At 42.8% G+C, this 16,200-nt stretch overlaps 1 protein-coding gene across 1 annotated transcript; it reads left to right on the top strand.

The window, feature by feature from the left end:
* The first annotated feature begins 879 nt into the window (after positions 1–879).
* Positions 880–14,116, top strand: ccndbp1 (cyclin D-type binding-protein 1). Its single transcript, XM_080494577.1, has 11 exons — positions 880–1,028; positions 2,075–2,134; positions 2,519–2,598; positions 3,129–3,210; positions 3,311–3,407; positions 4,555–4,628; positions 9,091–9,167; positions 9,679–9,935; positions 10,998–11,058; positions 13,261–13,307; positions 13,576–14,116. The coding sequence occupies exons 1-11, from the start codon at positions 941–943 to the stop codon at positions 13,682–13,684; spliced, it is 1,032 nt and encodes a 343-aa protein (XP_080350703.1). The 5' UTR covers positions 880–940; the 3' UTR covers positions 13,685–14,116.
* Positions 14,117–16,200: the final 2,084 nt, after the last annotated feature.

Raw genomic sequence — 16,200 nt, 5'->3', positions numbered from 1 at the left:
ATGACTCAATAGAGTGCAAATCATCATCATCATCATCATCGGCTAAATTGTGACATTAGTGTGATTCTGATCAGCCTCAAATTTAAAAACAAATATTTGTACAAATCAAGGGAGTATAGGAAAAGTGAAAAAGTCATTAAATTTGCTTGAATTAAAATACAGGGTGCATAATTCATTTTAAAGTAACACAATAAGTGCCCCAAAAAAGGTTTCAAGTCCATCAGTTATTGTTATTGTTATTGTTATTCTTATTGTTGTCGTTATTGTTTTGGTTGTTAATAAACTTATTTTCCATATATTTCAGAATCAATAAAAATTGAAATGCTATTTAACATATTTGCATGTGAACTGCTTATTTAGCTTCATAAGTGGCTGTAATACTAAGCGAGTTGTTCTAATACTTTATTTACAACATTAGAATACACAAGGAGGACACAATACTGAGCCATGCATGCGATCATTGTTTGCTTTCATTATAAAACTTTCTGTCAATTTTTGTATTCAGGTGTAGTGAATACGAAGAAAAAGAAAAATATGGGAGTTGTAGGTCTGATCTCTTGTGCAATACAGTCATGTTGAAGTACTCGAGAGCGGCCGTGGTCTTGGGTTTAGTTTTGGGACCAAACTTTATAGGTCCTTGTGTGTTTTTGGTGATTTTGTGTCTCATACTCGAACCAAAACATAACCTTTCCTTGTAGGTTTGGATAAATCGATGGGACTTTTCATTTATTCATCAAGTATCTTGGTTTTAGATTTAATTAAATGCCTAATATAGCATTTATTAAAGAATAATTTTAATTAATGTTAAATCCGCTGAAGTAGTTCCGGAGTGTCATAGTTTACCGTCCCCCGTTCCACTTCCGGTCTCTTTTCCGTTCCACAACACGCATGTAAACAGAGTGTCGCTCCAGTGTAGAAGTTTTCTTCAACCTTTGACAACATGAGTGCTGACAGCAGCGCTGGAAACGTTTCTGTGCCTCTACGAAACCTACTGAACTCCATCGAGTGTATCAGAGACCGAGTCAGAGGTACGTTTTGCGCATTTATCTGCGTCGCAGCACGTATAATTAACCCGTTAGCCACTGCTAGCTTGGCATGCTAACGGTAGCATTAACTCATTAAATTTGAATTGTTTATCTAATAGCGTATTTTAAAAATGTTGCTGTCTTACATTGATGAAAAATTTTAAGTTTCTATGTAAAACAGCTGGAAATAAAAGCGCTGATGCAGTTTATAACGTTTACGAGCACCTCTATCTCGTTACAGAAGCTATAACGGGAGTTGTTACATCATGTGTTACACTTTCTCTGTTTATTCTGATCTGGCATTTAAGCCGTGGAAACATACAGATACAGGACACATAGGGTTTTGAAGTTGAAACACTATTTTTGTACGTGATGACCATATTTTAGTTATTGAAATATACCAAATGTGTTTACCTCAGTACAAAATGTCTCTCATAAATGTGCTCAGGAGTCCTTTACTTTGAAAACAAATGAACTCAAAGTGTAAAATACAACAAACCAGAGCAGCACTTACTAATAAACTGGAAATACAAGTACTATATGTTGCGGGACATACAGAACATTAACCTGACATAATTTCACAATTTACCACCGACACCACTTCATCCTGCTGAGGGTTGTCGGAGCCAATCCCAGGGTAAACCCTGGACAGGTCACCAATCCATCACATGGCGATCACACTCACACTTAACCTCACATGCATGTGTTTTGGATTGTGGGAGGAAGCCAGAGTACCCGGGGGAAACAGATATGGGGAGAACATGCAAAACAAACATGTGATAGACATTCAGATGGAAAATGAAAAGCTGAAACAACATTTTCAGATATTCAGTTTTGTCAAATTAAAGTTGCTTGTCCTTATTTAAGAGCCACATTATATAAATGTACATACTTTTGAGTATCGAAACGGCACTTTTCTCATGTTTTTAGTCATTTCGGAAACGTCCCATCATCTTTCGTCATCTTTTAGCTTTGAGTCCAGGACGTGTTCATAACCTCCAGGGTGCTGTCGGGCCATTTCTCAACTTGACGCTTATTTTCCACTACAGATGGCGAATCGAACGAGTCCGGTGGAGCGTTCAACCTCCCCAACTTCTGGGACACTTTGAGTTGAGTATCGCCTCTGTCATTTCTTATCACCCTCTTGTTGGTATTGACGACTCACTGATTCGTTGTCGTCATCGTCGACTTTATTTATAGAGCACTTTTTGATACAATCAATGTAATACAAAGTGTTTAATATGATTTAAAAACAGTGCAAAGATACAATAGATGATTAAGAAACAAATTAACACACACACACACGTAGACATGTCTGGTGGTATCAAGACATGGCTGGCTACTGAGGACGAAGGTGAGGATTCATTCTTGTAGTCTTTGTAATCTCATCTCTCAGAGTGGAAATCATCCTTGTGATACAGTTTTATCAGATGTCGTCGCTGAAAGTTGTTCATTTAAACTCTGAAGGAACTGAATTCTTGTCTTTTATCCAGACCAGGCAGCGAAGGCAGTGTCCCAGGAGGCAACAAAGCTCAGCCTGGCCTTCTCTAAAGCCCCCGTGCCGTCACAGCAGGTCAGTTACCATTAGATTATGTCAACTAATGGAGTGAGATGGTTTCAGGCAGCTCTGAGGGCATATCTGTTACGGATAAATGGACGTGCAAACCATCTGATCGGGACATTGTATCCTGATGCACTGATGCTGCAGACAACAATAAAAGCCCATCATGTAGTCTCACTTTAGTCCAGAGGCCACACGCAACACAATTAGATCTTGACTAACATCAGTGCAGCAACATATTTATATTTTGAATAATGCTATTTTTTGTTTTGTTTTCTTTGTTATATTGCCCAGACGGTATGAATACAGTATGAAAAGCTCAAATTCTTTTTCACCAAAACCTTAATGAAAACACATTTTATAATTAAATTATCCACATTTTAAAAAGAAAAGTAAGTGTGATTTCAAAATAACGCTATAATTAATGGCGTAAAATGCAGTGAACATCAATGAGATGTATCAGCTCGGGTCTCATTGCTGTCTGATGTCAGACCCCCCTTGAAACCGGTCCCTCTCATTCGTCTCTCTCGCTCTGCCTGCAGGATGCAGAGGAGCTGTCAGAGTCGGCCCTGAAGAGCGTTCTCACTCTGTCCACAGTTTATTACTGGCTGCCAAAGAGTCAAGGTAAGGGTGGAGTTCGGGGCGTACCCGTCCTGCAGCGCCACACTGTCGTCGGTTCGACGCCCAGGCGTGTCTGACGGCCTCTCTCCTCTCGGCCGCTCAGGCTTGACTCTTCGCCGGCAGATCAGAGACGCCACGGTGGAAGTCCTGGGGGGAGTCATGCAGCTGCTGGAGACGATACTCAGCTCTCCTCTACAGACGTAAACACCACTCAGACTGTTATACGGCTGCAGATCGTATCGTATATTTCACATGCTATGCTAAATGAAAAAAAAAAACAAACTTGCTCCTTGCATAACAAGTGGCAGAGTAAATTAAACAGTGATTAATAGTAAAATACATTCAGAAAAGAACAAAACTCAGAACTGCAGAGTCGGTTCTCGCACCTTCAAAACAAAACAAAAAAATACTAATCAATCAATAGGTAAACGACTGACATGAAGTTCAACAAAGGAAAAAGAAAAATGTCCTTAATCAGTGAGATTTAATGCGACAACATAAAAAGTAACTTTTGTGTTTTTATTCAAGAGACGTTTGGTGTTCAGGGTCCTTTTACACGGAAACGGCTGAAACGATGAAAATGTTTCATGTTGGGCCACTAGTGGGCACTGTTGTTGTTGTTGTTTTTTGTAGTGAAACCACACACACACATGCATCAGAGAACATTGAGCTCTAAACATTAACAATGGGAGAACATTGTAGTGGACAGTCCACCAAGTTTGGTTGTTTATTATGGTGACTGTCAAAATAAAAGTACCAAGTCCCAGGAGAACATGGACTGGGAGTCGTGACACCAGGGAGACCGTCTTCCACTTGTACACGTGCAGCAGCTTTGCTCCCGTCCGAACGTTTTCTAAAGGTTCAGTGACACCGAGCACCGTCGTCGTGGAAACAAAAACTAACGCAACACACGTTTTGTGTTTTTCACGTGGTTGTGTAAACGGTGCCTTCATACTTAATATATTTAATATAAAAAAATCATCCAGATTGTTTGAAAATTCAGCTGTTTAGCCTCTGATATGTACCTTTTCTAATGTGAAGCTTGACGGGGTTTTCCTCTTCCATTGCTCGGTAGTCAAGTCTATGATTTGATTTCCATAAACATTGTTTTGCACTGATCAAGTGAGCCTCTCATTTTTGTTGTTAGTCATGTTTCTCAGTACAACTCCAGTTAGAAAAAAAACTAGCAATCCAATCAGATGTGTTTTGGAGATAATAATTTTTAATCCCTTCCAAGAATGTTTGAATTTTCCTTCATTGCCACTTGCGATAAAAGATTGTTCCTTTAGCTTGTGTACATTTTGTACCTATGTGTTTTTATTATTCTGTCCTTTCTGTCTCCTGCAGTCTGAGCCAGGAGCAGCTGACCTCCACAGGAGGAGTGTGGGCTGCGTGCGACCAGTTCCTCCACCTTCCGCACGGTGAGTTCATCGCAGACAAGTCAAAGTCACGTTTCCAGCCTCGACTCATCCAAACACGCTCGTTTTTCTCAAGAGGCGGGACTTTTTGTTTGCAAGCAGCTGCGTTGTTCCAGGCAGCCTGCAGGTGGCGACGTTCCACTCTCTGGTTGGCGTTGGACTCACACATTTGACTCGGGATAACGATCTCTGCAGTGTTTCTGTCGTTTCCGTGGAAATGGGCGTCGTTCTTGGCTCGTTGCTGCTTGAACACAAAACTATTCTGAAATGTTACAAATGTTGAAAAGGAAAAGTAAAATGGCTGAGACTCTAATGGAATGTTCCCCAATCCTCAATATTAATGGAAACTGCAGTGTAAGATCTCCTTTTATATCAAAGCTGTCTGAAAGTTTACAAGCTGTGTTTTAAAGGTTAGAATTGATCTGGTGGAAAGTTACAAAATGAGAGTATTTCCTTCACCGGGACATGAACTTCTCAAACTCAATGTGTGTTTTCTGGTGAAGGAGGCAGACGGGAGGAATGGTACATCCGAAAAGTTCCTCCTCACTCCTCATCTATCAACTTTCACTGAACCCCGGAAGTGTTTTGTGTAGCGGCCATGATAAGGACACTCTGAATTCTCAATAAGCAAAGGAAAGGAGGCTCAATGCTTCCTTTAGAGCCTCCTTTAGCCTAGGAAGCACTGATGCTTCCTTTAGCCTAGGAAACACTGATGCTTCCTTTAGAACCTCCTTTAGCCTAGAAAACACTGATGCTTCCTTTAGCCTAGGAAACACTGATGCTTCCTTTAGAACCTCCTTTAGCCTAGGAAACACTGATGCTTCCTTTAGAACCTCCTTTAGCCTAGGAAACACTGATGCTTCCTTTAGAACCTCCTTTAGCCTAGGAAACACTGATGCTTCCTTTCGTAAAGGAGGAGAGCTCATGTTGACCCAGAATTCCTTGTGGTGACATTTAAAGGGACAGGCTCATCGAAGTGTTCAGGGAAACTCAGGATGGGAAAAAGGACACAGATCATGTAAGTTACCAAAACACTAGTCTGCAATGAACATCTTTAAATCATTTAAAACCCAAATGCGCTTTTTATAGTCCATTTTCCATTTCCCCCGCCGCGGCAGACGTCACTAACTTGTGCCGCCGTGACATTATTATGATGTCACTAAGTGAAGGTGCGGTCCGACTGAGACACTAACCTGATCACCTTTCAATAACTCCTTTAGGAAGTCTCCTAACACCTTTCCTTAACTCCTTTAGGAAGCCTCCTAACACCTTTCAATAACTCTTTTAGGAAGCCTCCTAACACCTTTCCTTACCTCCTTTAGGAAGTCTCCTTACACCTTTCAATAACTCCTTTAGGAAGCCTCCTAACACCTTTCCTTAACTCCTTTAGGGAGCTTCCTAACACATTTCCTTAACTCCTTTTGGAAGCCTCCTAACACATTTCCTTAACTCCTTTAGGAAGCCTCCTAACACCTTTCCTTAACTCCTTTAGGAAGCCTCCTAACACCTTTCCTTAACTCCTTTTGGAAGCCTCCTAACACATTTCCTTAACTCCTTTAGGAAGCCTCCTAACACCTTTCCTTAACTCCTTTAGGAAGCCTCCTAACACCTTTCCTTAACTCCTTTAGGAAGCCTCCTAACACCTTTCCTTAACTCCTTTAGGAAGCCTCCTAACACCTTTCCTTAACTCCTTTTGGAAGCCTCCTAACACATTTCCTTAACTCCTTTAGGAAGCCTCCTAACACCTTTCCTTAACTCCTTTAGGAAGCCTCCTAACACCTTTCAATAACTCTTTTAGGAAGCCTCCTAACACCTTTCTTTAACTCCTTTATGAAGCTTCCTAACACCTTTCCTTAACTCCTTTAGGGAGCTTCCTAACACATTTCCTTAACTCCTTTTGGAAGCCTCCTAACACCTTTCCTTAACTCTTTTAGGGAGCTTCCTAACACATTTCCTTAACTCCTTTTGGAAGCCTCCTAACACATTTCCTTAACTCCTTTAGGAAGCCTCCTAACACCTTTCCTTAACTCCTTTTGGAAGCCTCCTAACACATTTCCTTAACTCCTTTAGGAAGCCTCCTAACACCTTTCCTTAACTCCTTTAGGAAGCCTCCTAACACCTTTCCTTAACTCCTTTTGGAAGCCTCCTAACACATTTCCTTAACTCCTTTAGGAAGCCTCCTAACACCTTTCCTTAACTCCTTTAGGAAGCCTCCTAACACCTTTCAATAACTCTTTTAGGAAGCCTCCTAACACCTTTCCTTACCTCCTTTAGGAAGTCTCCTTACACCTTTCAATAACTCCTTTAGGAAGCCTCCTAACACCTTTCCTTAACTCCTTTAGGGAGCTTCCTAACACATTTCCTTAACTCCTTTTGGAAGCCTCCTAACACATTTCCTTAACTCCTTTAGGAAGCCTCCTAACACCTTTCCTTAACTCCTTTAGGAAGCCTCCTAACACCTTTCCTTAACTCCTTTTGGAAGCCTCCTAACACATTTCCTTAACTCCTTTAGGAAGCCTCCTAACACCTTTCCTTAACTCCTTTAGGAAGCCTCCTAACACCTTTCCTTAACTCCTTTAGGAAGCCTCCTAACACCTTTCCTTAACTCCTTTAGGAAGCCTCCTAACACCTTTCCTTAACTCCTTTTGGAAGCCTCCTAACACATTTCCTTAACTCCTTTAGGAAGCCTCCTAACACCTTTCCTTAACTCCTTTAGGAAGCCTCCTAACACCTTTCAATAACTCTTTTAGGAAGCCTCCTAACACCTTTCTTTAACTCCTTTATGAAGCTTCCTAACACCTTTCCTTAACTCCTTTAGGGAGCTTCCTAACACATTTCCTTAACTCCTTTTGGAAGCCTCCTAACACCTTTCCTTAACTCTTTTAGGGAGCTTCCTAACACATTTCCTTAACTCCTTTTGGAAGCCTCCTAACACATTTCCTTAACTCCTTTAGGAAGCCTCCTAACACCTTTCCTTAACTCCTTTTGGAAGCCTCCTAACACATTTCCTTAACTCCTTTAGGAAGCCTCCTAACACCTTTCCTTAACTCCTTTAGGAAGCCTCCTAACACCTTTCCTTAACTCCTTTTGGAAGCCTCCTAACACATTTCCTTAACTCCTTTAGGAAGCCTCCTAACACCTTTCCTTAACTCCTTTAGGAAGCCTCCTAACACCTTTCAATAACTCTTTTAGGAAGCCTCCTAACACCTTTCTTTAACTCCTTTAGGAAGCTTCCTAACACCTTCCCTTAACTCCTTTAGGGAGCTTCCTAACACATTTCCTTAACTCCTTTTGGAAGCCTCCTAACACCTTTCCTTAACTCCTTTAGGGAGCTTCCTAACACATTTCCTTAACTCCTTTTGGAAGCCTCCTAACACATTTCCTTAACTCCTTTAGGAAGCCTCCTAACACCTTTCCTTAACTCCTTTAGGAAGCCTCCTAACACCTTTCCTTAACTCCTTTAGGAAGCCTCCTAACACCTTTCCTTAACTCCTTTTGGAAGCCTCCTAACACATTTCCTTAACTCCTTTAGGAAGCCTCCTAACACCTTTCCTTAACACCTTTAGGAAGCCTCCTAACACCTTTCCTTAACTCCTTTTGGAAGCCTCCTAACACATTTCCTTAACTCCTTTAGGAAGCCTCCTAACACCTTTCCTTAACTCCTTTAGGAAGCCTCCTAACACCTTTCCTTAACTCCTTTAGGAAGTCTCCTTACACCTTTCAATAACTCCTTTAGGAAGCCTCCTTGCACCTTTCCTTAACTCCTTTAGGAAGCCTCCTTACACCTTTCCTTAACTCCTTTAGGAAGCCTCCTTACGTCTTTCCTTAACTCCTTTAGGAAGCTTCCTCACACCTTTCCTTCACCCCGTGCTGTCCTCCACGGGGTGAAGGTAAAGTCCATAAAGAAGGACAGAGGGACATTTTGGACGTACCCAAAGTCCCGGCTGTGTGCTCGTCAGTGGAAGTCCAGGTCCGGCCCAGATAGCCACACGGGACATGACGTTCAAACCAAATCACAACAAAAACACAAGGTTGTGCCGTCATGGCTCTTCTTATAATCCGGACTTAAGGAATCTGAGCCGAGGGGGATTTAGTGTGAAACCTCCCACAGTGAATCACACTATTTGTGGATTATTAGCATATTAACAGGCCGAGACGTGTGGAAATCCCTGCGCGACAGTTTGTCTTCCACCCCTGTTGTTTTTTTGTCTTTTGCTCAGGGTGACCTTGGGTTTCAGACGACCTTCGGCCCGTCAGACGTTCTAGTTCATCCTGTACATCCTGTGCATTTTTGGCTTTATTCATGCAGTTCTTTGAAGAATAAGATCTCACCATTTCGTGTTTCTATCTATGCATTTGTTTTCCTTTGTTAATGCGTCATCCCTGTGATCCATCAATTCCACCTTTATAATATCTCAGCTTTCACAACACTTCACTCACGGATGAAAAACTGTTGCCTCCACAGACAACAAAGCCGCGGTGCTGGCGGCTCTGTCCACTCAGATCGGAGTCGTAAAAGACGCCATAGAGGAAATTGAACAGGTAAACAGGAAATGATTGTCCTTTTTTTATTGATTTCCAACGAAAACGGAGCCTCTCCTCTTTAACCTTTCCTCTGCCATGATGAACTGGGGCCTGAAAAAATGAATAATCAACCAAACAAACAACGTATCAGAAGAACGATCACCCTGGCTGCATGCTGGGTCTTATTGTTTGTCTGTAGAAGGTGTTTGAAGCTGATGAGACTGAAGAGGCAGATTACAGTCTAAACTCATATATTTGCTCAGTTTCCTGTGTTGTAACGTTAAAACCTTCATATTCCCATCATGTGGCCTCCGGCGGTTTACCGCCATGTTTATTCTCGTGAACATAAAACCGGCTTTCTTATCGGGCTTTGAGTTCATTCCAGTGGCACAAAGGAAACATGATCCGCTCACATATGAAACTAGTCAGAAACACATGGCGTTATTAAAGACCTCAAGGTGATCTGAGGCTCCGTTGACACGACGACGCCACGTTGCACTTAATGATACCGGGCGTGGAACTTCAACAGGCGTTAAGCGAGGCTCGGGATCCGTTCCACGACGTCCTCCACGACGAGGACGAGGACGAGGATCCCGAAGGCGGCGAGGCGGCGTGGACGGAGAAGGACCGGCGGGTGATCGGCCCGTGTCAGGGGCTCATGAAGGCGTCCGCGGCCTGCGTCAGGAAACTGACGTCGGCCATCAAAGCCCACGGGGACGTCGGCACGCCTCACAATGTGGCTCAGCTCGATGGCCTGACCGATATCGTCAGGGAAATCAGTCCTGGGTGGGTGAGCGCACACACACACACACACACACACACACACACACACACACACACATAATCATATTTAGCTTCTATCACCACTGTCTACTGTCTGAGTGCTGCAGCTCGTTAAAATGTCGTGATGCACCTGAACGCATCACGAAAAGCGGTCAGCTCCTGCAGTTAAAAACTGGACAAACATTGCACCCATTCAAAAAGTCTCTGTTTTATTACTGGAACAGTTCAGAGAAATGTATTTCTGACAGCACAGGAGGAGTCTTACAGGGTTTGAACCGTCCTGTTGAAAAAGCTTTTTTCTTTTTTTCCAGCAGCTTGCCGACGTCACTGCCAAACTTTGGTCTTATTCTTACGGCTTCAGAAAGAGAGTCAGCGGGGGCCTTTATTTTATTTAATTTTTTTTCTCTCAAAAGTCTACACACAACACCCCATTATGACGACATGACAAAAAGGTTTTGGGAGATCTATGCAGATGTAATAAAAAAATAAAAAATCACAGTATTTATGTTGATGTTGTGTGCAGAATTTTGAGGGACAAAGTGAATTTGAGTCCAGGTTGGAAGACGTCTGCAACATAAGAAAATGTGGGGAAAGTAAAGCAGTGTGCTTTGCAGATGCACCGGAGGAGAGTTTTGAAATTCAAAATGGACAAAATCAGAAGAAGAAAGACGAGACGAGATGAAGCCAGAGCCACACGACGCTCTAAAACTGCGGCGTCACACACAAAAGCCCGCGGGCCATAATGAACCTGCAAAAGGCTTCATCCAAACCACCAAGCAAATTGGTTTTGTTTTGTTGTTGTTGTTGTTTTTTTTAAACAGATTTCATAAGAGTAGTGGACACAACATTAAGACCCGAGCTGAGATCTCAGTGACGCTGCCATGACAGACAGCCACCAGTCTATCTCGCCATCAAACTAGCCTCGAAGCCGTGCTGTCGGGGGGGGTTTGGAATAAAAAATAAAAAATGCATCATGCAAGAGGTTTTTTGGACATTTCAGTAAGAGCAGGGGATTTTATTACGAGGTCCTCCACGTCTCACTCTGCCTCGTTCTTTGCTCCTCAGCGTGGACGACCTGGCCCTGTGTCTCTACCCTCCCATGGACTACTGCGGAGTGGAGAACCACGTAAGACACACACACACACACACACACACACACACACACACACACAGTCGTAACTATAAAAACAAAGTGTTTAAATCTACATTGAAAAGTCCCCGATCTTGTCCTCGGGCTCGTCGTTGAGCCGACTTTACTTCTCACACATACTTGTCGTGCTCCGGCACGTTAAATAAGCGCGACCGGTTCTTCAGTTCTGCTTCATTCCTGTGAGGACGGAGCCGCCAGACGACGAAGGTTGAATATGTGATCAGTAGATCTGCTGGATGATCGCAGTGCAGGCTGGAATTACACATCGACAACTTAGTTTGAAGTCAAACAGTCTCCATCGGATTTTCTGGGTGACGTGAAAATTCATGGAAATCTTTTTTTTTGTAGGGATGCACCCATACCAGTAGTACTGTGTGTGTAAAACAAGCACATTGTGAATGAATGTAAGCGCCTCTATGACGGCAGTCTCAAGTGAAAACACGTCTTTTTTTGCGATTTTGTTTTAGAAAAGTTTAGCGTTATCACAGCAACTGAAGATAAGACATCATGTCATTTCCATTCTTTATTACTCATCAAAGAGCAAGGATGGACAAATCAGTGTTCTTGTTTTTTCATCAAATGCACCATAAACTTCTATTGCACTTTATTCTAATATGCCGTAAAGAACAAAATCTACATTCTATCATCCGTCTCTAATAATCTGCACTTTCTCATTTTAACTATTGCATAATGTTAATTCTGGAAAATCAGTTCTATCTGTTTTTAAATGTGAGGTTATTACGGTGACTGTCAAAATAAAACTACCAAGTTGGATTGTTATTACGGTGACGGTCAAAATAAAACTACCAAGTTCGATTGTTATTACAGTGACTGTCAAAATAAAACTACCAAGTTGGATTGTTATTACGGTGACTGCCAAAATAAAACTACCAAGTTGGTTTGTTATTACGGTGACTGTCAAAATAAAACTACCAAGTTGGTTTGTTTTTACGGTGACTGTCAAAATAAAACTACCAAGTTCGATTGTTATTACAGTGACTGTCAGAATAAAACTACCATGTCTCAGGAGAACATTGTCGCTGTCATGGAAACGGGCAACGGAAATGTAGCATTTTCACTTGAAAGCATTGTCACGTCACAAAAGGCAGCTCCGAGTAGATGAAAGAGTCATTCTCTTTTTAAAAAGACAAATTAAAGACTTAATTTGCGTAAATGTGGAGAGCAAAGTAGAACCTGATCACCGCCCTCGGGAAACGGCCAGTCGTTGTGAAATCCAGGATTCCGTCATGGGCAAGTCGCTCCACTGATGGCATTTTACATTCCTCTAAAATCCTCTAAAAAGCTGTGACGCGAGAGCCAGCTGAGGTCATCACCTCCCCACGCGACCTTTGACCTCTGACTCAGTGCAGGAGAGGGAGTGAAGCCGTCCAGCCGGGGCAGAATGGTGAGTCAGGAAGCTTCAGCCTCGCTCAGCTGTGCTTCCTCACATGTTCTCTGTGGCCGTGTCTTATAATGACAGTCGCTTTATGCAGTTTAATGATGAGTTTGCAACCTTTGAACTCTGTGTACTCTCAGCTTTGAACTCTGGTATAGTTCCCGGCAGCGAGCCGTCCAGCCGTCATTCAGACGGTCAATGTTTGGAAAAAATAGCGGACATTTTGCTGAAAGCCTCTAAAATATGTGAATAACGGCCGTCACTACTTGTCACCGTCTAATTTTGCTTAAATTCCTTTTTTTGTTTCCCGCCAAAATATAGCGATTCATCGGCCTGGAGTATAAAACTCGCAACTGACTTCTGGTTTGGTTTACAGAGTGGAGGGATTTTATTTCCAAGATGCTGAGGGGTTATATGTGCAGAACGATCGATCTAATATTTAATCTCCAAAATGTTTTGGACACCCACATTTTTTGGGACGCCCAAAACACCGATTCCTGTCTCAAACCGTGCTCTCCGCTCTCCCTGCTGCCTGGCGTCGTGTGATACTCCGAATACTTGCACATCGCTGCATCCCTCATAAAGACAAAAGAGCCTTTTCTTTCAGATTTGCATTGCAGGTAGTTAAAGTTTCAACACGACAGACTGTACCTGGCGAGTCCAGGTCTCTGGTCTGTTTGAGTTTGAACTTCTTGAACGTCTCAGCCGAGACATGGAGAGAAGTTCTGCTCGTCACTGTTGCATAACACATGAAAAAAAAAAACCTGTTCTCTGCTCCTCAGGTGTCTAAATTGGCTGCACTTTTAAAGAAAGTTCTGGAGATTGTCAGGTAAGAAGGATTCACCCGCAGGCCGGCGCGGGGGAAGAGGGGGGAGGGGGAGGGGGAGGGGGAGGGGGAGGGGGAGGGGGGAGGGGGAGGGGGAGGAGGCTGTAGGTTTGGATGTAAAGTCGGGAACGCCAAATGTCCTCAGGGGAAGAAATGTTGTTGGGTGTGTCTGATGTAACCGGTACGTTTGTAGGCAGTGACTGAGAGGAATGGTCATGTGACCCCCCCCCCACCCCCCACCCCCCTCCCCCTGATCCTGTCCGTCCTGCAGGTCCAGCCACGTGTGCGGAGAGTCGGAGCTGACCTGGATCCAGTTCTTAGACGGAGCCGTCGACCACAACCAGCAGAAAGCCAGAGACCTGATCCAGGAGGATAGTTAGTGTGTGTGTGTGTGTGTGTGTGTGTGTGTGTGTGTGTGTGTGTGTGTGTGTGTGTGTGTGTGTGTGTGTGTGTGTGTGTGTGTGTGTGTGTGTGTGTGTGTGTGTGTGTGTGTGAGACAATATCAGTGTGTACTGAAACACATGCATATAATAAAAGCATCATGTCTCAGCATGAGCGCGAGTCGTCAATCATGTGACTTGTTACTTTGGGCGCCGATTCATGTTTTGTTTTTGTTTTTTAAACAGTGGAGCTGAATTTGATTTCCTGCCAATTCCACCTGCAGCCTTTCATACAGGCAACATGTATAAAGAGCTCCTCCTGTGATATTAATCTAAACGACTCTTCAGTGGAAATGAGTGTTAAACTGTTGCTACGTTTGGTGGAATCTGTTCCTGGGCCTTCGTGTCCTGGAGCCTCGACATCATCACTCTGGTCACACCCACTGAGGCCTCACACCCATTTCTCCTGCAATAAAAAGCCTGTTGTTACACAATTTTCTTTTTTCTCTCGTAATTCAGTACCAACACCCAGATTAACCAGCATCTTCCTCCTCTAACATCACATTATAGAGCATCTTCCTCCTCTAACATCCAGATTATAGAGCGTTGTCTTCCTCTAACATCAGATTATAGAGCTTCTTCTTCCTGTAACATCAGATTATACAGCATCTTCCTCTAACATCCAGATTATAGAGCATCTTCCTCCTGTAACATCAGATTATAGAGCATCTTCCTCCTCTAACATCAGATTATAGAACATCTTCCTCCTCTAACATCAGATTATAGAGCATCTTCCTCCTCTAACATCAGATTATAGAGCATCTTCCTCCTCTAACATCCAGATTATAGAGCATCTTCCTCTAACATCCAGATTATAGCTTTCTGAATGTAATTCAATTCTATCTAATGTCTCCAGCCTCTAATGAGCGACTGAATTAAAAAAATAAAAGTCTTGTAATCTTCAATGAGGTGATTACACTATAAAGTATTGAATGAAAGCCGAGATTACATTTACCAATTGAGTAATCCATAATTATGGGTACTTTGCACACCTCTGCAGACACAGAAACGAGATCTTTTCTCATGCCTGCTGGTTTTTCCGTGATTCATTCGTGTGTCATTGTTAACCGACAGGTTTGCTTCCCTGTCAGCTGTTTGGACCTTTACTAAAACGTCCCGGTGCAGCGCGGCGTGTCCTCCCACACGTGTCTGAGCCGTTAATCTAACATGATTTATGACCGGAGAATCCCCTCCGGGTACTTCCTGTACGTTTAATGACCTGCGTAGAATTTTAACATGATTGTGTTTTCAATCCTCCCGTCATGTACGGTGGAAATGCCAAGAGTCTCCTGAATATAGGTTAAAAGTTCATGGAAGTTGTGCCACTTCTCAAGGCCGTGTCTCCTCTCACAAGCAATGAGCACGTAATGCTTTACTGCAGGGGCGTCAAACTCTTTTTAGTTGAGGGGCCACATCCAACCTAACCGGACCTCTGGAGGCCCAACAAGTCCAACAGAACATATTAAACTGCAGATATGGACAAATGTCAAAGTCTTTCCTTCTTTTGATCCTTTTGTAACTGCAAGATTTGTCTATTCTGAAATATACATATTAAAGTTTATAAGATAATATTATATTTGCAAAAAAACAAAAGCACGTTTTACCTGTACACCTGTATCTGGATATCATATTTTTATTCAGGATTAAAACAATTTGTCATCATCTGGATATTGTTTTGAGTTTACGTGTCTAAAGTATCACTTCACATAAGTTGGACTCATTGTTTTATTGTGAAAGGTGTTGCGTTATGTGAACCTCCACAGATGCCTTAATGTTGAAGGTCAAATTCTGACCAAGGGCGGTTTTGAATGTCATTTTTGCCAATCGGGTGTTTTTTGATCAGCCTCTTGTCAGTTTTCATTTTTATACTTCACACTTCAAAATCATATGGCCGGATTAGATCCTCTGGCGGGCCGGTTGTGGCCCCCGGGCCTCATGTTGGACACCCCTGCTTTACTGTGTTAAAGGTACCTAAAAGTATTGGAATAGAAAATGAATGCCACATACAACCTCAGTAGATCTCTGAGGCTGGTCAGGTGAGAATGATAATGAACAAATACACACACACATCCACAATTTTCATTTCATTTTAAAAAAGTTCACCCTGAAACTGTCGAATGTTCTCTTTTTTGCAAACTTCTTTTTTTTTATATTTCCCTTCCGTCAATGTGTTTGTGGCGATGAGCCGGTGGATTCAGACGGGCGAGCCGACTCACTCCTCCCACCTGCACTAGTTTTCCTCAAAGCACTTCCTGCGCAGCTTGAAACTAAAAGCAGAACGGCGAGTCAGGTCACATCAAACACGTTACATAACAACAACAACAACAACAACAACAACAACAAAAACAGGGCGAATCCGCCGTCGCTGCTTCGTCTGGTGGAAGATTCCAACTCTCCGGCCTGGATTATTGACATCTCAGCTGAGGGGTGAAGCCGAGTTGAATGCTGCGATCAAA

Source organism: Blennius ocellaris, assembly GCF_963422515.1.
Source record: "Blennius ocellaris genome assembly, chromosome: 4".
Lineage (NCBI taxonomy): Eukaryota > Metazoa > Chordata > Actinopteri > Blenniiformes > Blenniidae > Blennius > Blennius ocellaris.
Note: the sequence above shows the minus strand (reverse complement) of the source record. Positions and strands in the feature narration are given on the sequence as shown.

What these genes read in the sequence shown, in the direction of transcription:
- ccndbp1 (XM_080494577.1), top strand. Translation starts at nt 941, where the DNA reads ATGAGTGCTGACAGCAGCGCTGGAAACGTTTCTGTGCCTCTACGAAAC. An exon ending in CCCCCGTGCCGTCACAGCAG is followed by an intron (nt 2,599 to 3,128) that starts GTCAGTTACCAT and finishes CTCTGCCTGCAG; the next exon opens with GATGCAGAGGAGCTGTCAGA. An exon ending in AAAGTTCTGGAGATTGTCAG is followed by an intron (nt 13,308 to 13,575) that starts GTAAGAAGGATT and finishes TCCGTCCTGCAG; the next exon opens with GTCCAGCCACGTGTGCGGAG.